This window comes from Gossypium hirsutum, chromosome A12 (assembly GCF_007990345.1).
Source record: "Gossypium hirsutum isolate 1008001.06 chromosome A12, Gossypium_hirsutum_v2.1, whole genome shotgun sequence".
In the NCBI taxonomy this organism is placed as follows: Eukaryota; Viridiplantae; Streptophyta; class Magnoliopsida; order Malvales; family Malvaceae; genus Gossypium; species Gossypium hirsutum.
The window spans coordinates 90,636,177-90,660,191 of record NC_053435.1 but is presented as its reverse complement, the minus strand read 5'-3'; the positions used below and the strand labels follow the sequence as shown (position 1 = coordinate 90,660,191).

The 24,015-nt window shown below is 30.4% G+C and overlaps 2 protein-coding genes across 3 annotated transcripts; one reads left to right on the top strand and one right to left on the bottom strand.

Annotated features, from left to right (window-relative positions):
* Nucleotides 1-7,568: 7,568 nt before the first annotated feature.
* On the bottom strand, nt 7,569-12,033 carry LOC107928671 (stemmadenine O-acetyltransferase). The gene is made up of 2 exons (XM_016859928.2): nt 11,759-12,033; nt 7,569-8,847 (listed from the first exon to the last, which is right to left on the bottom strand). The coding sequence occupies exons 1-2, from the start codon at nt 12,031-12,033 to the stop codon at nt 7,569-7,571; spliced, it is 1,554 nt and encodes a 517-aa protein (XP_016715417.2).
* A 9,454-nt stretch (nt 12,034-21,487) lies between these two features.
* Nucleotides 21,488-23,634, top strand: LOC107928656 (E3 ubiquitin-protein ligase AIRP2). 2 transcript variants are annotated; one of them, XM_016859913.2, is made up of 5 exons: nt 21,488-21,795; nt 22,504-22,666; nt 22,763-22,829; nt 22,927-23,152; nt 23,235-23,634. In XM_016859913.2, the coding sequence occupies exons 1-5, from the start codon at nt 21,707-21,709 to the stop codon at nt 23,443-23,445; spliced, it is 756 nt and encodes a 251-aa protein (XP_016715402.1). In that variant the 5' UTR covers nt 21,488-21,706; the 3' UTR covers nt 23,446-23,634. The 2 variants fall into 2 exon arrangements, with proteins under 2 accessions (XP_016715402.1, XP_040938989.1); XM_041083055.1 differs by having other exon boundaries at nt 21,507-21,795; nt 22,504-22,555.
* The last annotated feature ends 381 nt before the right edge of the window (nt 23,635-24,015 follow it).

The following is a 24,015-nucleotide window of genomic DNA, read 5'->3' as shown; positions in this document are numbered from 1 at the left end:
ACGGGTGTCTCCCTTAGCCACACGGGCGTGTAACCCCTGTACCTAGGAAAAATTTTTAAATTTTGCGAAAATTTTTTTGAATTACCGATTTAGTCCCGACTTGCTTATAATATTTAAATTAGGCCTCAAGGGTCTATTTAAGGGACAACATGATTAGTCTCGATTATATATAATAAATGACAAGAATTATGTGTAACTATTCTGTAAACTTCGATAATACTCTGTAACCCTATTTCGGCAACAGATACGAGTTAGGGGTGTAATAACCCGAATTTTACCGTTACCGAAACAGTGTATTTTCAGGTCTCCGTTTCTGAAAAACGGATTCGTAAATATTTATTAAAAATATTTACGAAGTAAAATGAGTGGTTAATTAGAGTTTAATTAAGTAAATTTAGCTTAATTAAGAGTAATTAGGAAAAATGTCTAAATTGAATAAAGGATGAAAGTTGAATTGTAGATTAAAAGAAAATGAAGATGACCAAAATGGCAATTATGCCATTTGTCCTAAGTGAGGCGGTATAAACATAAAAATCTGAGATTTTTATGTGTTAAAATATATATTAAATTATTATTATTTATTATAGTTTTATATTTAATTATTATTGTTATTGTTATTATTATTTAAATTGATATTATATTATAAAATGAATAAAAGTAAGACAAGTGTGTGGTAAAAAAAATGTATATGTGTACCAATGATATACATACACTTGTAATACACATATATGTTTGCTTATTATATAAGTATATTATATATTATTAAAAGTAAAGTAAATAAAAAGGAAATAAAGGAAAGGAACAGAATGTGGAAACGAAACAGAGAAGAAACAGGGGAGAAAGAAAGAAAGAAAAAGAAAAAGGAAAATTTGGGGTTTCAAGGTTCAAAGTTAATTTGGTTTAGTAAAGATAGAACGTTGAATCAGCATCCCAGTTCGATCCAGAATTCATTAAGGTAAAGTGTGTTAATTATTGGTAATAGCATGTACCTAGGATGTCTTATGTGTGTGTCATTTTGAAATTGTAAATGTAAGGATGAAATGATATTGTATGGATTTAGTGAATAATAGTGGTAAATGAATAAATATGGCCTTCAGTAGTGTAACTTTTGAAATTCACCATAAATTGTGAAAATTGAATTAAGGGCTGAATAAAATATGAGATTAAAGCCCGATGAGTCTAGTTTCATATAGAGGAAACGGTGCATGCAATTGGATTTTATGTTAAGAGATATTTAAATTGTTGTGAGACAGAGTCTGAATGACTTCGAGATCCTCTGTTCTGATTTTAGAAAATCATTATAAATTATACAAAAATAATTATGAGTTTTAATTTATATAGTTAAAATCCTTATCGAGTCTATTTTCAATAGGGATAGATGGGAACATCATCCGAGTCCCGAATTATGAGATAAATAATTTTTAGTGAAGAGAGGTCAGAACTATTAGACAGCGAAACAAGGTAAACTTTTAGAAATAAAATATACTAATTGGCTAAATCAAAAATTCTGAAAATTTTATGGTAGAAAGGTATATGAGTCTAGTTTTAAGGAAAATTAACAGAACTTAATTTGGAGTTTCGTAGCTCTAGATATAATTATTTTAGTGACTATTGCTCAAGAAGACAGTTTTGACATGAACATAAGAAAATAATGGAATTATGTGTAATTATTCTGTAAACTCCGGTAATACTTCATAACCCTCTTACGGGATGGTTTGGGGTTAGGGGGTGTTACAATTGTTGGTATCAGAGCTATTCAGGTTTAGCCGATTCTCGGGCTAAATCGAGCTCGGAATTGAGTCTAGAGGTACATGCCATAATAGAGTCGAAATTGAGTTGGGATCGGATGTTGATATATTTGTTTGGTACTGTTTTATAGTGAAAATCTTAGACAAAAATATCGATGGTATTGATTATGAAATGTGTACTGGAGACGAATAGTCTCGTGAATTAGATGAAAACTGAATCAACAACACTGGGTATAAACTCAATGGGTAATTAATTACTGAATGATGACTAATGAAATAATAGAAAAAAAATTATACATAATTATTTAGAATTATAACTGATGTTCTTCAGTAAATAGAAGAAATTGTATTTGTTATGATATCTGCCCCTCCTGTTTCTTAATCGGTTCCCGAAGTGGTTCAAGGTATAGAGCTTGTCTGAACGGGTAAGTTATCTGCTGTTAATGATCTGGACATGTATATATATGGTGTGGATGAATTGAGAATTACAGTTGAGAATGATCTTGAAAGAAATGAAATCTGGTTAGAGAATATTATCGGGATTGTAAATGAATTGTTCTGATCACCGATTAAATATTAGAAGGGTATAATATTCCTGTTAAAAGATTCAGGTTACCAGTGGTAGAAAACATTGATTATGTTGTGATTAAGAAATGGTTATTTGAAAGTTTTCTGAGATGAGTTCTGAAAGAAAAATATATATATCAGTCAGAGATTTCTTGATCAGAAACGTACAGAATTTTTGAAGCTTAAACAGGATCATATAACTGCAACTGTGTATGAAGGGAATTTGTTTGATTAAATAAATATATCAGAGGGTATATTCCGATAGAAACTGTATGATACAAGTGGTTTGAAGATGGTTTAAAATGAAAATATAAAGTCGAAGAATGTAGAATAAAGAGCAGAATATGAGTTAGATATGATTCTTCTGATCATTATCTTAGTGATTGATTGAAGAGAGTTGAAAAAGATATTATTTAAATTTCAAGACAGAATACTACAGTTACTAGAGGTAGATTACTCTGTAACCCAGAAATGCGAGTGGTAGTCGAAGTGTGATAAAGGATTTCACTATAAAATCTGGAGAATGAATATCAGTCAGGGCATATGTTAATTGTATATAAGAAGATGTTTCTCTACCGGATATCATTACAGGTATTTCCTTCTTTATCGACACTAATATGATTAATTTAAATTGATATTGGTTTGACTATTCCTAAGATTACATAAGTTCAGTATCTATTAAAAATTTGCCTGTTGGGTTTGCTGAAATTTTTGGGTTGAAGCATTAAATTTTTCAGATTAGTATTTATGGGCTGATAAGATCTGCAGGAACTGTTTGATAATGATACTACTGTTTTCTGATCGATTTGATGTTCTTACTGTTTGATATAATCTCAATAATGGAATGGTTAATTCTGCATGATATGGTGGTAAATTATAAGCAAAAGTATATTATATTGCAAGGATAGAATGATGAAATGTTTTGTTGAATCAGAGAAGATTGAGCTAATTGTCTATTGTGATATTGAACATGCCAACACAGATATATGCCGGAAAGGGGTCATAATATTTACCTTATTTATGTATTGAATATTAAAGTATTTAAGTTAAGGTTTAAATCAGTGGCAATAGTGCAAGAGAATTCTAATGTGTTTCCAGAAGAATTGCCCGAACTACTGTTGATTGAAGAAGTTGAATGTGCTATAGATTTTGTAACTGAAATGATAGTGAAAATATATTTGAAATCAAAAGTTTTCTAAAACTAGTCGGTTATTACAGAAAGATGTGGAATTGGAATGATCTGATAGACGTTAGCAAGGTTTTGATTAGTTGAAAGCTCAGTTAACTGAAGTATTAGTTCTGGTTTAGTCTGAAATCCGGTGAAGAAACTTGTGATTTACAGGGATAGCAGTGTTTTGATGCAAGAAAGAAAACTAATGAATCATGTTTTGGAGAGTTAGAATTACATGAGAAGAATTATTTGATACATGTTGTCTTTGCACTAAGAGATCATGATTTGATAATTGAATATCATCCAGGAAAAAGAAAATGGAGTTATGAATACTCAGCATTGAAAGTTTTGCTTTGTGTTATGAACTATGAACACTCTATTATCATTATCTGATGATCGCTCAATTCTAGTCGAAATAAAGGTTAAACTTACTTCTCTACAGCAGGTCTGCAAAGTTCAGAAATGTGGTAATGAGTTATCGGTTAAATGGATATAGTATACAGATGATTTCTGATTAAAAACATTTTGGACTGGATATGATAGTTGTTTGCTATTTAGAAATAAAAGCCGAACAGAGAGATTCAGAACATATACATGAGAATTTGCATGAAATTATAGTAGTACTATGTCTATGCATTCTGGAAGAATAAGATGTACAGTGATTTGAGACAGATGTATTGAAGACTGGGAAAAGAAAAGCAATACTTTGAATTTACATATAAATGTTTATATCAGATACATATATCTTCAGAACTGTTACAGCTAGAAAGGATATCAGAATGGAAGTGGGATATAATTTTTATGGGTTTGAATTGGAATTATCTCGATCTTTAAAAAAAGAAAGACGGTATTTGAATAATCGTCGAAGGTATGGTAAAGTCTGCAAATTCTATTCAGGTATGAATAAATTTCTTAATAATTGTCTGAAATATAGGTTTCTGAGATTATCAGATTTCATGGTATGGTGGTTTCTATTATTTTTTTTATTGAGATACGTGGTTTATACTCTGATTATAGAACAAGTACAAAAAGTTCTGGGTACGTAATAACAGTTTTCAGCACTGTATGAAGTTCTGAATGATTAAGATGTAAAACTGCATGAGATCTGATTAAATACAGTGAGAAAAAGAATATGCGGAATTGTTTAATTTGTGAAATTGAAGAAAAGTGGAAGTGATTCGAGATAGATTGAAAGCAGTTTTGAGTTTTGACAGACAAGAATTATATGTGGACTTGAAATGTTAGGATATCGAGTATTTTGTTAGTGATATGATATTTCTTAAAGATTCAGTTTGAAAGAAAATTTTGAAGATCGGGTTGAAAAAGAAGTTGAGTTCTTGTTCTGTTGGGCCATGTAAAATTTCAAAAAAAAAAAAAGAGTCAGTTGAGATATTAGCTTGAATGGTAAAGTCATATCATCGAGGAAGCAACATGGGAACCGAAAGAAACAGTGAGATCACTAAACCCCCACATCTCTTTTAGGCAAATTTCGAGGACGAAATTTCTTAAGGGGGAGAGAATTGTAATAACTCGAATTTTACCGTTACTGAAACAGTGTATTTTCGGGTCTCCATTTCTGAAAAACGGATTCGTAAATATTTATTAAAAATATTTATGAAGTAAAATGAGTGGTTAATTAGAGTTTAATTAAGTAAATTTAGCTTAATTAAGAGTAATTAGGAAAAATGTCTAAATTGAATAAAGGATGAAAGTTGAATTGTAGATTAAAAGAAAATGAAGAGGGCCAAAATGGTAATTATGCCATTTGTCCTAAGTGAGGCGGTATAAACAGAAAAATCTGAGATTTTTATGTGTTAAAATATATATTAAATTATTATTATTTATTATAGTTTTCTATTTAATTATTATTGTTATTGTTATTGTTATTTAAATTGATATTATATTATAAAATGAATAAAAGTAAGACAAGTGTGTGGTAAAAAAAAAATTATGTGTACCAATGATATACATACACTTGTAATACACATATATGTTTGCTTATTATATAAGTATATTATATATTATTAAAAGTAAAGTAAATAAAAGGAAATAAAGGAAAGGAACAGAATGTGGAAACGAAACAGAGAAGAAACAGGGGAGAAAGAAAGAAAGAAAAAGAAAAAGGAAAATTTGGGGTTTCAAGGTTCAAAGTTAATTTGGTTTAGTAAAGATAGAACGTTGAATCAGCATCCCAGTTCGATCCAGAATTCATTAAGATAAAGTGTGTTAATTATTGGTAATAGCATGTACCTAGGATGTCTTATGTGTGTGTCATTTTGAAATTGTAAATGTAAGGATGAAATGATATTGTATGGATTTAGTGAATAATAGTGGTAAATGAATAAATATGGCCTTCAGTAGTGTAACTTTTGAAATTCACCATAAATTGTGAAAATTGAATTAAGGGCTGAATAAAATATGAGATTAAAGCCTGATGAGTCTAGTTTCATATAGAGGAAACGGTGCATGCAATTGGATTTTATGTTATGAGATATTTAAATTGTTGTGAGACAGAGTCTGAATGACTTCGAGATCCTCTGTTCTGATTTTAGAAAATCATTAGAAATTATACAAAAATAATTATGAGTTTTAATTTATATAGTTAAAATCCTTATCGAGTCTATTTTCAAGTGGGATAGATAGGAACATCATCCGAGTCCCGAATTATGAGATAAATAATTTTTAGTAAAGAGAGGTCAGAACTATTAGACTGCAAAATAGGGTAAACTTTTAGAAATAAAATGTACTAATTGGATAAATAAAAAATTCTGAAAATTTTATGGTAGAAAGGTATATGAGTCTAGTTTTAAGGAAAATTAAAAGAACTTAATTTGGAGTTTCGTAGCTCTAGATATAATTATTTTAGTGACTGTTGCTCAAAAAGACAGTTTTGACATGAACATAAGAAAATAATGGAATTATGTGTAATTATTCTGTAAACTCCGGTAATGCTTCATAACCCTCTTCCGGGATGGTTTGGGGTTAGGGGGTGTTACAAGGGATATAACAAATGATGCGTAATTGGAAGAAACTCAAGGCTGTTGCAAACCTGTTACAACAAGTGTTTGCAATTGGCAAAATGTGATAAAAAGCATATTTGGGTGAGAAAAGTCCAAACACATTTTACTTTTGAAGACCAACAATTTATTGATGCTCAAGTGAGACATAAGGTTGCATCTCATGTAGATTATATTGAAGATATGCCAAAGATCAAACATACCACATCTAGATTTCATAGAAAAAAAATACTTCTAATTATGGAAGATGTATCACCTTGAGACAATTGTGTAAGGGGAGAATAGAGTAAGAAGGAGCAAAAGAATGGAGTAGAGGGAGTAATTATGATATTGATTCTTTGTTTACTTTTAATTTTCTACTTTTACATTGATGGTGTTGTTGCTATTTACCTTTTAATTGCATTTTATTTCAAATTTGGTGTTGATTTTTATTTGGAGATGTTTTTATTGAAGAAAGAAAGTCATGGGTGTGATGGAGGTAGTGAAGAAGCTGAAGGCCAAGCAAAAGAAAGTGTGAATGTTCAGAATTCTGTTGTAATAGGAAGTGGAACAGAGCAAGGTGAAGCTAAGAAGTAGCTTTTGATGGAGAAAATCTGACTCTGCCAATTCAGTTGCAGGCCATTAATGGAGACTTTCAGAGGAGATAGAAAAATAAATTCTAGAGATGGAACTAAAGGAATCAATCTTCAACCTGATGTTGAAACTTCATATCCGAGAACCCATATTGTTTATTTTTTAAACAATTAAAGGAAGGCTAAATTTGCTAAGATGATTGGTGTCTTGGCGAAGACCATATGGTGAGGGGTGTCCCTTTTGCATCTTTGCTAAAAAAGGGGGAGGAGAAGTGGTAACTGGGAACAAGTGAGGCTTTTTCATAATTGAACAGCAAACCAAACGTTAAATACTTCCAAAATCTTCCCCCATCCATTATGTAATAATCACGATCCGTCTCCCATAATAGATACGGAAAAATATATATATATGCAAACCTGAAATGAAAACATGCTTCAACAACAACAAAATTAAAGCTTTGACATAAACAATACAGGCACTACTTAATCCTCTTTACAAGCTTTTTGGGTTATTAACATATGCAAGCAATTCCTCATCACAATCAAATTTCGCCATTTCTTCTTCATTTAAGGTAACCCAAGCCTCTATTCCATCACCATTTATGGCGTCCGTTAAAGTAGTTACATTCTTTATTTGTCGATCTGCAGAGCCAGCCCATATGGGTTTCCCCCAACCAAAATCAGCTTCGTACATAGGAAACCTGCATAAACTTGTGAACGTTAAGGTAACCATCTCGCCTTTGCCATAACTTGTTGCCATATCCCTAAGATATTCCTGGTGAGTATATCCATTATTTAGTTTCATCACGTACTCCTTGTTCACTGTTTTTATGGAGTCTCTTATTTGGGTAACGATGTTACTGTCCATGGATGGGATAGTCATTGCTAAGCCAGAAAGGTTTCCAAATAAAGAACCCGGCATTGGAGGCTCAATTCTCGCACGTAAATTTACCAAGTGAACAATTGCGCAAAGCGTATCTGGTCTTGATCTTGCACCAAAGGCAGTAAGGAAACGCTCCCATATGAAAGCTGATAAGGCCTCAACACGAGTCGGGCGTGTTTGGTTAGTATTCTCAGCATATTTTCTTCTAATTTCCTCCACTTTGGTGGCACAAAACACGAATCTCTTGGTTATTGTTTGTCCTTTTTTTATTAAACTAGCTCCTGGCGTGTATCCCCAAAGGTCTCGTGGTGGGAAAAGCGAGGCTGATTTGAATTCGGGGGCAATCAAATTCGTCTCTCCACGAGCAATGGCTGCCCACATATTCACAAACGAGAAAAATGAAAGGGCGTCTCCAATTTTGTGGGAAATACAAACACCAACCGCTATCCCCCCACAGTCGAAAACGTTGAATTGGATTCCAAGGGGAACTTTTTTAGCACCATGGAAATCAAAAGGAAGCAACTTGTTGAGTTCTTTGGGAATTGGATTGTTTAAAACATCTGAAAGTTGGCACTTCACTCCAACTTCCAAAAAGGGTATCCCCTCATCGTTGCAATCAACAAACAACTGGTCATCCGTTATCCGACCAGCCAGTGGGTAAAAATAGGTAAGGGCATTGGAAATGGAGTGTTTCAGCCGATTGGAAACTGTGATTTTGTTGGCTTCAGTATCGCATATTTTTGGGTAGAAATAGACCAAAGCATTATAGAACGAGGCATTTAATTGATCTAGGAACGATAGTTGGTATCGACGCAGTCTATCGGCAGTCGGAGATGATGGCTTTACAATCTCTTCGGAAATCACTTGGACCTTAAGCAGCATGTTGTCCCTGTAAACAATGAATGATTAGATTTGTAATTAAGAATGAGAATTTTGTGTAACCTAATGGCTAGTTAAGTTACACTTTATATATAGTTGGCATGAACTATAATTTTACGTCATTTTTATTTCCTAAACGAGACAAAACAAAAATCAAATGGATTTAGAAGAGACAAAAATTATGACGCCGATTGCAATTGACGCTAACCATTTGCTAGAAACGTACAAAATCAATGCTAACTAATTAATTATCAAATATTAATTCATATTTGTCTTTATGCATGTGAAAGGATAATAATTGTTCTTTTTGGTAAAAAGTCTACATCTAATTACGTTCAAATAGATATTAACTATATTATCTTTTTGTTAGAAAGTATACATCTAATTATATATTAATTAAGGAGGAATCAGTGTAAAATTAACATTAATTTTTATACTATTAATATTTTAATAATTTAGTCGTCATATTTTATACTCTATTTATATATCATGCATATCAAATTTGACGAGCTATTTGTTTTATGCAAAAAAAAAATAGTCTATTGAATGAATATTTATATATACACTTTTTTAGATTGTTATAATAGAGAATGGTTTGAAATTTTACATGCAATGATAAGTACAATTATATCAATAAATTCAATAATTGAATCATTAAAATATTAATCTACAAAACTTACGAAAATGTATAAAACCATTTTAATTTTATTCTAGTGTAGTGAATTCCTTCTAGAGATCATGTCCATGGGTTAGATCGAGTCGGGCCTTGATAAAATTTTACACTCAAGCCCGACTTGGTCCAAAAAAATGGGTTTAGATTTTTGTTCAAACTCGATCCAGATAAAAATGCTAATACTCAGGCTTGGCCCATATTAATTTTTTAAATTTTATTTTTTATATAAAAATTTTAAAAAATATAACACACCAAATGCACTAAAAATATTAAAATAAATGTTTCCCTACAAATTAAAAATAAATTAAAAATAGTCTTTATACTTAAATAGCAATAAGATAAGCACAACTTAACAAGCAAATACCTCTAAACTAATAGCAAAATTAACAATAAAACAAGAGTTATACAATATCCAAACATTAACAACAAAATAGTAACAACATAATAATGAAACGGTAGAGACAAAAATTGGGAAAACAACAACAAAAATAGTATGGGGTTTTTATTAAAAACTTGAGTTTAGTCGGGCTCGGACCAAAAAACCTTACCTGAGGTCCAACCTGTTTTTTAAACAAGCTTTGTTTTCTGCCAAACTTAGTTTTCGAGCATATATTCTTACACAAACCCTCCTATTTTTCGAGCCCAACCCAGCCCATGGACAACTTTAATCCCTTTCATATTAATTATATTTTTTTGGTAGAAAACTTACATCAAGTTATGTTTAAATAGATATTAATTATATTATTTTTTGTTATATCCGTAATACAAAGTTAAGGATTAAAACCATGCTATGTATGAAAAATTTTAAAATTTTAAAATAATATTTTATAAGACACGAAAAATTAATTATTATTTGCTCCAAAAGAAAGATGGAAATACCCAAATTTAGCTTCATTTAACTAAGAATAGAACCCATCAACAATTTTCGTGTCTGTTAAGTATATCTTGTATTTAGAAATTGTTAATTCTATCACTATAAGAATAAAATGAACGGAGAGAGAGGAGACGTGAGACCGACGTGAAAGCAAATTAGACGACGGGATAGCTCTCAACTCTCTCCTCATCATTCAAATTAACACATTGAAAGGAATTGGAAGAATTTAAATTTGATTCCAATTGAGAAGTTTAGATTATTGTTTTTAGAATTGGATTAATTAGTTGAATTAGTTAAATTGAAAATTGATTGAAGTATCCATTTAAAATAAGAAGTTGGACTTGTTGATCTGTGAATTAGTTGAATTGATTAGATAGAATAGTTGAATCGACTTTCTTTACTTTTTAAATATTTTTTAAATACTTTATTTAATTGAACTAGCCGAATTGAGAATTAGTGGTCTACAAGTTCAACTTGTTTAGTTTTGAAAACCTTGATTTGGATAATTTATGGAATACAAGTTAAAAAAGCGATGTTTGCTTGAAACCGATTTTATTTTATTTTATTTATAATTAATTTTAAATTTATGATATAAAAATAAATTTTACCATAAAAATACTTTATATTTAAAATAATGAAAATAACTTAAAAGTTCTATATAAAAATTATTTTTTTAATCAAATAAAAGTTATGATTATTTTTATTTACTTAAAAAATAGGTAATTTACCAAAAAAAAGCCCTTTTATATCATTATTTACCAAAATGACTCGAATTTTTGATTATTTACTGGAAAGGGCTATTTTCCCTAAAAACGGACGTGTCAACAAAACGCTCCCCTACGAAAGCATTTTGCCCCCAACGGTCACAAGACGGTTTGAACTCCAACGGTCAATATATATATATATAAAAGGCCCCTCCCCCCTTCAAATAATTTTTTTTGTAATTTAAAAAAATTGATATATCTTTTTTAAATATATACTTATTTTTAATATTTTACCATACTAATTAATTTTTTTAATTATAATTATAATTTAATTTTCATCACCTGATGAATGCTGATAAATTTATTTTAGATGTATTTTGACTAGATAGATAATGTATTTAAACATAGTATATAATTATGTTAAATAAGTTTTTTTATAGAAATATATAATATACATAAAATATAATAATTATTTTTCATATTTTTATATCTAGATTAAATTACATTAGTAGCACTTAACTATGATTTTTTAGCTATCGAATTATAAAAACTTACAAAATGATCACTCAACTATTAGTAATTTTTTAAATATTTATTTTTTAATATTTTACCATACTCATTTTATATTTTATAATTTTTTTACTTATAAAGTTTAAAATTTTTTTGTCGCCCTTCAACATCTTTAGTTATGGTTGGAATAGGCTCCAGTTCAGAAAATAATTCAACTTCTGCACCATCGAGGCCAAACTCTTGACGTGGATCCACATCGGACTCATCATCCGACCCACTATCATCTGCAACGAATGAGGTCCCCTCGCCGATGGATGTCGTAGGAAGTACATCATTCCTTTTTCTAGATGTTTCATAACGTCTCCAATCCGATGTGGATTGCCAACCACTAGAAGTTGATGTCATTCCCCAGTACATATTTCCAGTATCAAACATCGACCCACCGAGGTGAATGTCTCATCCACCAACGGAGTGTCGTGCAAGGGTTGCGTATTCCATACTGCTACCAAACACGGGCACTTCCGTGTTTTGCCACCCACTAATGGAGTGTCGGGCAGGGGTCGTGTATTCCTCTCGAACAACATTAGATGTTGAAGTCGCAAATGCATCATTTGGCAATTAAAATTGTACATATAACTCAAGATAAGGTGATCTACTAGCAAGATGAGTCTGCACCATTGCCTCCAAGCTACGAGGACCTTTGATGTCGAATGAGTCATATCTCACGGGATCAACCGAAGTAAAAAATCGATACTTAATAGATAAAACTTTCATTGGAATTGTTCCAAAGATTTTACGCCTAATTCTTTTACGAAGTTCTGTCAAATCTATGTTCTGGTTAAAAACCAGTCGCACTGTGTTCTCCGATAAAAAAACAACGCCGTTCTTGGTGTCACGGACTCGCCATCATATTAAATAACAGCACTAATACGTTCACTTATCTTCAGTTTCGATTTTACTTTAGCCTTAATTTCTCTTGATGTAACTTATGCAACCTAAAAATGAAATTTGGCTCATTTATAGTCTAAGGCTTTTTCAGATACTACTGTAGCAAAAGACGGTCCACGTAGGAGCTTTTTTCCGTAATTTTGCTGACAGTGCATCCTTCTTGAAGCGTTTTTGACACTATTTATTTAGAAACATCTTCTTAAAATTATTTTTCAGATATTACTGTAGCAAAAGAGTGTCCACGTGGGAGCTTTTTTCCGTAATTAATAGTTAATTTAATAATAAACCCTAAAAATCCTAAACTCTAATTTAATTGATTTTTTTAATTTCATAGTTAATTTAATTAATTAACCCTCAACTCTAATTTAATTAATTTTTCCCTTAAAAAATACTAAAACCTTAAACTCTAAAAACCCTAAACCACTAAACCCTAACCCTAAACCAATCAAAAACCCTAACCTTTAAAAAAGGGGCAAAACACTTCCCTAGGGGAGCATTTTGCTGACACGTCCCCTGACTTCGCGCTGACGTGGACGCGCTTTCGAAGAAAATGACCCTTTCCGGTAAATAATCAAAAAGTCGGGCCATTTCGATAAATAATGACATAAAAAGGGCTTTTTTTTAGTAAATTGCCCCTTAAAAATTATATTTTTAAAAATATTTTGAAATTTTATCAAATAATATTTAAAAGTCATAAAACGAAATTCATTTTGCCAAAATAAATCTAAATTTTAAAAAAAAATAATATAAAAAATTGCCAAATTATAATAAATAGTTTGAAAATTCCAAAAATTTTAACCCAACCAAACTAATATCACCCTTTATTAAAACATCAAACAAGCAATTAAGGTACCAAATTTAATTGTAAGGCCAAAATTGATACCTTATTAAATACATTTATAAATTAAACAACTAAAATCTTGATATTTAATTACGATACAATGCTTTATACAATAAAATTATAAGCAAAATAAAATGATCTAAAAGATTTTTATAGAAAATGAAAAAAAATTCTTGCACCATTCCATAAAATCGCCAAGGTTCGAGAATATTTTATTCATTTAGAAAACATTTTTTTATTCACCCAATTTTGAAAAGTAGGTTTCTTTAGATGACTTCATATGTCGAGCTTAATTTATAACAGACTTAAGTATGATAATATATTTTATCCTTATTCAAGTTTGTACTGATTTAAAATATGGGATAAAATTTTTGCTAAAGTCCATTCATATTTTTTTTTATAAATAGTTGACACAAATTTATTTTAGGTCTGTTCATATTTTTACATTGTTTTTGAAAAATTGTATTATTTTTAATTTGGTATTTAATAATATATTTTTCATTTATTAAAATATTATATATAGGTAAAAATTTTTGAACAATTTCATTATAGGTTCTGGTTATATCTGCTCTTTTTGAAACAATACTTATAACTACCAATAGCCCCTCCCCAATCCATAAATAAGAGGATAATGCGCTTTAGCGCACTCGGACCCACATTCTGCATTATTGTCAATGCTCATGGCAATCGAACTAAGACTCAATAGACTTATATATAATAATTTAATAATTTGCTAATGTTTATTTATAGTACTATATATTACTATAGATTTAATTTTATGTGTTATAACTTACATAATATATATAAATAGCATAATTTAATGTATTACAAATTAATTTAGAAAATATGTCGGGCTTGGATCTTGAATGTCCATATTTTAAACGAGCCTAACTTTTTTCCCAAACTTATTTTCCATTAGGTTCTTCAATTTATTCATAAAAGTATTTTTATCCAAATTCTCTCAAATTTCAAGTGAGTTTTCGAACTTGAGTCGATAGTTTTTCGTTTGAACAATCTCCTCTAATATTTTATAACTAAGGATCTTATCTTTCAGTATAATTTGAGAATATATATTTACTATTACTTTTAAAAGAATCAATTGAATACATTTTCTTTGAAAAAATGAGATGAATATGGCAAATTCCAACAAAATAATGATACTAAAGCAAAGTTTTAGCTTATAAATTGGCAGCTAAAATGTATTCTTTTTCTTACGTTGATGTTTAAACTTTTTTTTAAGTTTTTTTTTCTCTGAAATGGTACCTAAACTATTTCTCAAGCTTATAAATGCAACTAGTTTCTAAACCGTGACATTATTTTTGTTTTATTTTTATTTTTTACTTTTTCATTTCTTTACTTTATTTTCTTTTCTCTTTTTTTTTCCTTCCCCCTCTCTTTTTCTCCCAAAAACTCAAGCACCACTATTGTTGCCCCAATTTCACATGGATCCTCCACCAAACCATGAGAGGAATCGTGTTTAGAAACCAGTTGCATCATCTTAAACTCTAGTAGCTTTTGCATTGCTTCATTTGCGGCATCTTTAGCTCATCCATCCATCCATCACCATTAAACTCTCTGAAAAAACACACGAGTTTAAAAGATTACAACTTCATTCAAAGAATAACTAAGTGAAAAATACAATGAGCGAAATGGCTTTTAATTATTCTATAAACATTCTATGTCAAACAACCATATTTACCAAAAGAAGTATGTCGCAGAAAAAGCTCATTGTTACGTGCAATGGAAGCAATATAACATATAAAAGGAATGAAAAATGCCAACAAATCTAACCTAAACATTAAAGATGTACATGGGTGAGTGGGAAAGTGAAGGGATAGAAGGAAGGAGTAGAAAAGTGAAATGAAATAAACTTTGAATGTGATTGGTAGGGAGAAATGTGAGAGGAAAGAAAACACGGGGGAGGTCATTTTAAATCCTAATGAGAGGAGAGAAAACGAGAGAGAAGTATATGTTAGTTCAAATTATACATTTTCCAAATGTTTCATTTTCTTTCTTTACATTTTTCAACTCTACAAAACAGTGGATGAAAAGCAAATTATTTTTTCTTTCTATTTTTCTATCATTCCTACCAAACACACCTATGGAAAGAAATATATTTCCCCTCTTTCTACTTTTTTCACCCCATCAATTTTCTATCCTTCCAATTTTCCTTTCCCTCTACTGAGCAAAGCCTAAGGCTATATTTGGTTAGGTGGAAAAGTGGAAGGAAGGCAATGGTGGAGCCACTAAGAGGCTTAGGGGGTCATGCCCCCTTAAAATGGTAAAATTTCAATTTAGGCCCTTTATAATTTATGAAACTTTAAATCAGTAATGATAAAATTACACTTTAACCCTCAAAAAATGATAAAAATTTAATTTAACCATTTAAAAATATAAATATATAGACTGTTAAAATGATGAAATTACATTTTTAATATCGTAAAAATATACAATTTAATTCCGCCCTACAAGAAAAAATTTGGTTCCGTCACTAAAAGAGGGAATGAAAAAAGGGAAAGAAAATAAATTTTAAGTGTACTTGGTAAGGAAGAAAAATGAGGAAAAAAAAGTGAGACTATTATTTCATATCCTAATGCATAAAAATCAATTCTTCCGAGATGAAAATGAGGTAAAAAATGAAAGGAGGTTTATATTAGTTAAAAATTGTGCACTTTTCAACTCTACCCAACAATGAAGAGATACATATAAATTCAAGAAATGGTAAATGTAGTGGGCCTATTTTGCCTGGGCCCAAACCAGAAACTCAAAATACAAAAATATAAAACCAAAATAAAATAAATAAATAATATTAATGGTCCAATGTCAAAGTCCAGTCCATTTACAAATACAAATAGCCCAAATACAAAAAAAACCCTAATGACTCAACAAGCCCAAAACCTAAACTATTTTCAGCAAAAAAGAAGAAGAAGAAGAAGAAGAAACCCTAGCCGCATGTCTGTACCGCGCCGCCTCTCCGCGTGCAATCTGACACCCCTCTGCCACCACTGTCGACTCGCCTTCTGCCACTGTCACCTGCAAAGAAAAACGAACACGCAAGGCAGTAGAGAACAACAAAGAAAAAAATAAAAGAGCAGTAGCAAACAAAAGCAAAAAACAAAATGAATCTTGTAATTTTGGCTATAAAAGAGGCCATAACAGACCATGTTTTTTTTTACACGCACTAAAGAATAAAAAAACAGAAAATAAAATTTCAAAGGTGATTTTTTCTTTTTAATCTGTTATTTATTTTTTTTTAAGAAAAAGAAGAAATATATAAAGAAGATCAAATACAAAAATATATAGCAATCGCATATAGATTCAAAAAAAAAGGGTGATTCTTTTATGGTTTTAATATTTTAAATCCGTTATTATATATATAATAAAAAAAGAACTTACCTGGGAGGCTTTGTCTCTCTCCGTCATCGGAGGTTCTCCCCGGCGCCAAAAACCTAGAATCGATTAGGGTTCAATTTAGGGTTCGTTGGAACGTACGACGCGACGGTTAAAAGAATCAAAGGTTTTTTTGTTGTTGTTTTTTAGACTTTTTTGAGAGGAGAAGGCCTTTCCTTCGAAAGAGGGTCAAAATCAGAGCTTTTGGGCTCTCCGACCACCGTGGACGGTGGCGCTGTCATCGGCGACCAGTGGCCACCACAATGGCCTGACAACCAGACCTAGAGGGTGAAAGAGTAAGGAGAGAGCTCTCAAATTTTTTTTTTTTTTTAGAAATGGTGCAGAATGATTTTTTTTAAAAAAATTAGCTTTTATAGGCCTTGTGAAACGATGTCGATTAGGGGCTGATTCCAATAGCCCCAAAACGACGTCGTTTTGGCCAACCCACATCTGACCTGACCCAAAGCCTCAAGGTCCGCATGTTTTTGGACTAGGGTATAATTTCAACCCTAGTCCTTTCGCCTTTCGAATAGTTTACAATTGGGTCCAGATCCTTTTCTTTTAATTTTTAGAAATTTTACCGCATGTTTTCTATGCATTTCAATTTGGTCATTGGTTAGCTGGTCTCCAGGAGAAGGGATGTGTGTCTGAAGGATCGTGTTATTTGCCTGTTTGGTCCTTGCTGGTTTTCGCGCTTTTCATTTTAGTCCGATATTTATTTATTTTATTTTATTTTATCCTGTTAATTTGATTTGAGTGACAATTGAGTCCTTTATTCATTTTAATTCCTTATGTATTTACTTGTTAGCCTATTACTTATTTATTTATTTATTATTATTATTTAAAACTGTTCTCTTATTTTCTTTTTATTGGGTATCTATTTGTTTATTTTATTTTGTCATCCATTATTATATATTCATGTACTTTATTACAAATTGCACTCCAAACTTCATTTACATTTTAATTTGGTCCTTTATTTTCAATATTTTATAAACTATTTTCCTCAATATTCATTTATGTATTTATTTGTCTTTATTATATTTAAAAATTGGTATTGTCATTTCATGAGCACATTTTGTCATTATTATTATTATCATTATTATTATTATCATTATTATTATTTATTTTATTTTTCTTTGATTGTTTATATTAGTGTTAAAATAGTATCTATTATATGATTATCGACATTATGTGCATTATGAAATGTTTTATTAGTAATTTATATTATTGACGCGACATTTCATTCGTATATCATCGTTCCATTTTTTACATCACCATTTTATCTCATTTCGTTAAAATCACGTCAAAAATCGTGTTTAAATATATTTATTCATAATAAGCCATTTTATATTATACCCCGAATAAGAGAAATACACCTCGTTTAAATATTACACTTGTTATTATTCAAAAAAATTTCAAAATAAGGCAATATTCCATATTTGGAGATTTGAGAAGTCGTATCCTAACTTACAGGGTTTCAATTTTTCTAGTTGAACCTAAGTGACCAAATATCCTTTTAAAATTAAAATACATGAGATTTAAATAAAAAAACAAAAGACAACCTTATTCTTAAAGATTCAAGGTGTCGTGTCCTAACTTATGGGATGTGACATTTTGTTATCTTAAGATGAGAGGGTCTTTAATATTCACTTTGATTTATTCAAGAATTTTTAAGTAAAATTAACATTAATGCAAAAAGGGATCGTATTTTAAACTCTTCCCAAGTTTTCAACTTTCGACACTGAGACATTAATTAATCAATTAAGTATCAATTTTGGGCGTTACGAGTGTGCTAGTCCTTCCTCGTATGTAACCGACTCTCGAACTCGTTTTCTTAAATTTTGTAGACCAAAATTGTTGTTTTAGTAAATCGAAAACATTTATTAAAGCGATCAAATTACGAGGTGACCCAATCACACCTTATAAAAATGATTGGTGGCGACTCTTATTTTTATATTTATTTTTATTTTTTTAAATAAAAAGTCGATTTCAAAAATGATTTTGACAATAGACATTAAATTAGTTAAAGATATAATATGACCAAAGGTTCAAAGCAAAGTGCCCTTGAGGATTACAAAAGATAGAACTACATTGCAGCCTCATTGTGTCATTTGCCAGCAACGACCACACCGCATGCACTGGATTTAAATATCTTTGCACAACAACACTTTTCTCCCTTGGAAGTCTTTGCCTGCTACTTTATTACAATCTCTTGGTGCGTAACTAAGTTGAATAAACCGTTGTCGTTGAAGCAGGCTAGCGAGCATATATTCACATCCTTATTAGGGAATCGTACTACAATCACTTTCAATAATTCCATATGCCTATAACCCACAAATTTTCCGTAACTTATAACTATATAAATTGAGTAGCATACTCATAAGAATCTTCCAACATAATTGAATGCAACCATTTATTAAAAAAGAACAAGAACAAGATTTTTCTTTATTCACTATAATTTTTATTAAAGATTTAAAAAACCATAAACTAAGATGTTCCTATGTCAGTACCGTAAAAGGACAAGGAGAAAATTGTAATTTACTTTTAAATACATTTACTTATTTGTACCTTTTTTAATTTATTTATTAACCATCAATAATGCATGAGACTCATATATTTACCGTACATTAAATATAATTTCTAATTATTATTAATATTATTAAATATTAAATTTTTTGAAGTGAAATCTTTTAGGTGTCTTTACTAACCATAGTTGAAGCAAAAATACTCGACAAAACCGATAATATTAATAATAATTAAACACCAATTACAGCTAAACCACTCATTTACAACGTAAATTGTTTGCGGAAGATAAAAGCATGATTTTTTTTGAATGTAACAGATAAGAGATGATTAGTGTTAAGCAAATGCTCTGTTTTCTTCAATTTTTTAAATCCATCATTTCTAAATAAAATATATCATAAACCTGAAGCTCGATTCAGATTTGGAGTCCATTATTTTTTTTTATAATTTAAAGGCAATTGCCTAATATATAGATAATTGTTTTATCATAATTTGACTGTAGTTATTTCGGTAATCAATGTGTCATTCTATAATTCAAACTTAACAATTGAGTCGGGTAAGGGGTATTACAAAGTATATTAGAGACTGACAATCTCATTTCTTTTAGGTTTACCTTATTTTTTTTTATATATATTATAATATAATGACCAAATTTCAATTTTGACTCATTAGCATGCTGAAACTTGAAATTTAATTTATATACTTTAATTTTTTTACATAGTTTCATCATTCTACATTAAAATCTTAAAATCTTAAATACCTCAACTTCATCATTAAAAGAAACCTTTAACTCTAACAAATCATTCATTATACCTCATTATGAATGGTTCTTTTATATTAAAAGTGTAAGAACTTACGATTTGCTCCCTATTTAGTTTGATGTTCAGTCTAATGTTTAGACCGTAATTGTTGTTTGAGCACGAGTTTAAATAGAACACAAGTGATAAGCAAAATAAGGAATGAGAGAAACAAACACAAGATTTGTTAATGGAGTTTTGATTCACCAATCTTATACTATGGAGCATTACTCAGAGAATGATTCTTACTCAACAAATTTCCAGATCATCCATTAATTTAAACCCAACCTACCTTTAGACAAATAAGTAATTGCAGCTACAACACCAACTCCAATTGTTACAAACCACCCACCCAAAATCCTCACTTATATCAAGTATAAACTCTTTGATAAAAGTCTGAGGCAAAAATGCAAAAATACCAAGTAAAAGAAACACAAATAACCATACAAAAAGCACTCTAAAAGCACACCCATATATAGCACAACAGCCTATTTGTAGGTTAAATTCTATATCTTCTCCAAGTAGTCTTTATAGGATAAAATTTCAATTATAATTTGAATATATCTTATTGAAATTTCTCCAGTAATTATTTTAAAATAAAACTTTTTAAACCAAGTAAAATCATTAGATAAATCACCAAATAAATAGTTTAACAGATAAGAATAAACCTTATAGAACAAGGCATATCAATCTCATAGGTCCTTCATTCATCCAAATTCGACCACAACTGTTTGATACGAAATTTAATACGTTTTGAGACTTATTTATTTATAGAAAAAGCACTTATGAAGTCTCAAATTAAAAAAACCTAACAAATAAAATTAACTAAATTGTCTCAAAATCTTGATTGATTAAGTATTTAAATAGGTGAAGATAATGATTAGACATCGAATCTTTAATTGTTTGAAATAATTAATTAACCAAATAATTAAAAAAAAAAAAGAAGGCCACAAAGATTATAATATGATGATATAAATAATAAAGAAAACAGTTGTACTGATTATGATAATAATTCTAGTCTGATTATATATACTTTTTTATGAAATAATCTGATTAACATTATTAACAAATAAATAAAGTCATGACGGATTTTTTTTTTAAAGAAAGATAAAGAAAGATGGCAAGAAAAGCAACTTTTAAGATAAGAACAAAAGAAATAAATGTGAAATCATCATAAAATAATAACACAATTTCTTAGACGTATAAATGTAATATTCTTTGTCTAATCATACAAATTTAATCAACAAGTTCAAATACCAAATAAAACCCAAACCCAAATCCAAACCCAAACCCAAACTCAAACCCAAACCCAAACCCAAACCCAAACCCAAACCCAAACCCAATTATTATTTTTATTTTTATTTTCTTGTTGTATGATTATTAGCGGCATGGTTTTCTTTATAATGAGAAAAGGATAAAAAAGAGTATGTTAAGGCAAGAGAGAAGAAAAGTCTCTTTTCTTGTTCAGTTTTCTTATACTTTCTGTTGTCTTCTGGGGGATTGGGTTCTTAGAAAGGGAAAACCCAGTTCTCTTACACTTTCTGTTGTTCATCTTTGTAGATTCTTGTATCTTGTCTAGGTTTCTTTGTTTTCTCTGTTTTTTAAAGAGATGGGGATGATGTATTATCAGTTGTCAAAGTCTTCTTATCAGGATTTTCTGAAAATACTAAAGGCTGACATACAACATGCAAATGCTTTGTAAGTTTTCTTTTCTTGGGTGTTTAATTTTCTTAAAAAATTAGTATTTTCTTTTACCTCACCATCCTTTTGAAGTTGATTGCTGACTTGTTCTTGTTGTTTCTGTTTATTAGTTGCTTGATTGGGTTGCTTTTGATGATAATGATTAAAAAGCTTAGTTTTTTAGCTGCTCTGCTAGTTGTTAAAAGAAATTATTAAAAAAAACCGAAAAACATTCGGTTTGGAAGTTTATCTGATTCTTTTCTCTTTTATGATAATCTTTCGTTAGCTTTATGATATTATTGAATAACCAATTGCAGATTTTTTGTATATGGTTTAGTATTGTAAATTTTCAGCCTAACAATTCTTATACCAGCTAAAATCTCTCTGCCTATTTGCTGAGCTGTTGGTCGTTTGATGTTTCTCTAGCTGAGAACAGCTCAAAAAGATTTCATTTGTTTGTGGTAGCATATTAATATTTGTATGTTTATGATAGGGTTTTACTTCCTTATCGTCATTCTTCTTCTGAGAGTGTTTGTCTGAACTTGATGATAGTTTGATGTTTCTTTAGCAGATAGCAACTTAAGAAGTTTCATTCATTTAATGGTAGTATGCTAATATTTGCATATTTATTAAAGGATTTTGGTCATTGTGATGCTTAATGATTGGCTTAGAATATATTGTGTCTCCATTTTAGTTCTTCTAAGAATGTGTTCTTGGGGGTTTTAGGGCTGCTGCAATTCCAAGGGCCAAGAGTGGTGCTCACCTTCAAATGAAATTGGTGTATAATCATTTGGCTCCCCTCTTTCTATTTTTGTTACAGTGGATGGATAGTTCCTGCATGTGTCTACTCCCTAGATTTCTAAACCTCTTTCACATTCTTGTATACAAGGTTCATTATAACGGCTTATTTTGTTCCCCTCTTTTACATTTATTTTCATACATATTCATATGCGCCATTTGTTCATTTCCACATTGTTTGCTAAAGGTCTATACAGATGGGAGATCAAATATATCTAGACGTGGAAGGAAGGCAACAATTAGAGAGTTTTACGGTATGCATATAATCTTAGTTTGAGTGTGTTTTTTTTTTTTCCTATAATGATTCATTCACCTTGTCATTGTCTCTCTTTGCTAATTAACTAATTTTAGGTGTTATATTACCATCTCTTCAAAGGCTCCATAGTAACTTGGGGGAGTTGGATGATGATAAGGAGGCCGGTGGGAGTTCTGCCAAGAAAAGAGTCGACTTAGACAATAGACTTGGGAATATTGATTTTGAGAGGGAAGATGAATGTGGGATTTGCTTGGAGCCTTGCACGAAAATGGTCTTGCCTAATTGTTGTCATGCAATGTGCATCAAATGCTATCGCAATTGGTAACTTGAAATCTCTTGTTATTCCTCTCCAGTTTCAGTGCTTTGCAGCTTCACTCTTAACATTTTCCTTTACAAATTACAGGAACACAAAATCTGAGTCCTGTCCGTTCTGTCGAGGTAGTTTGAAAAGGGTCAACTCTGAAGATTTATGGGTGCTTACTTGCAACGATGATGTGGTTGACAATAAAACTGTCTCACAGGAGGACTTGTTGCGTTTTTACCTCTACATCAACAGCCTTCCAAAAGATTTCCCAGATGCACTTTTCTTGGTATACTACGAGTACTTAATTTGATTTGAAGTCATTGAGAAATATGGTGTACAGATAGAAAAACACGGACCATCAAATGTAAATAGAGTCTGGTAAGGAAATTCTCTCCGCTTCTTACTAGAAAGACTCAGTCCCATTTTTATGCTTTTCAGATATTAATGAACATCAGTGTAAGAAATCCCCAATTATTAATGGAAGTTGTAATTTCTGAAACCTCAAGTCTGCTATTCCTTCTTGTTGAAACTAATAGGACATGAAATGGACTAATTTCTTAGCCAAAGCCTTCTTGAATCTACTTTGGTCTTTCTTTTTGAAGAGTTTGATGACTGGTTGAGAAGTACGTGTGACACAGGTGGCTATTTTTAAGGTTGTATTGCAGGACATAGATAATACAGAGGGAGAGCAAATTTGAATGTATTTCTATGCAATTAGTGACACAATTGAGCCTTACGTAAATAGAAAATAGAACAAAGAGGGCAAGAGATGTACCGCCATATTATCTAATGGTGTGGTGGTTGTGCTTCTTAAAAACGAAATATATGATTGTTGTTGATTAAGGTTTCAATGAATGGAAATTATTGATTGATTAATAAA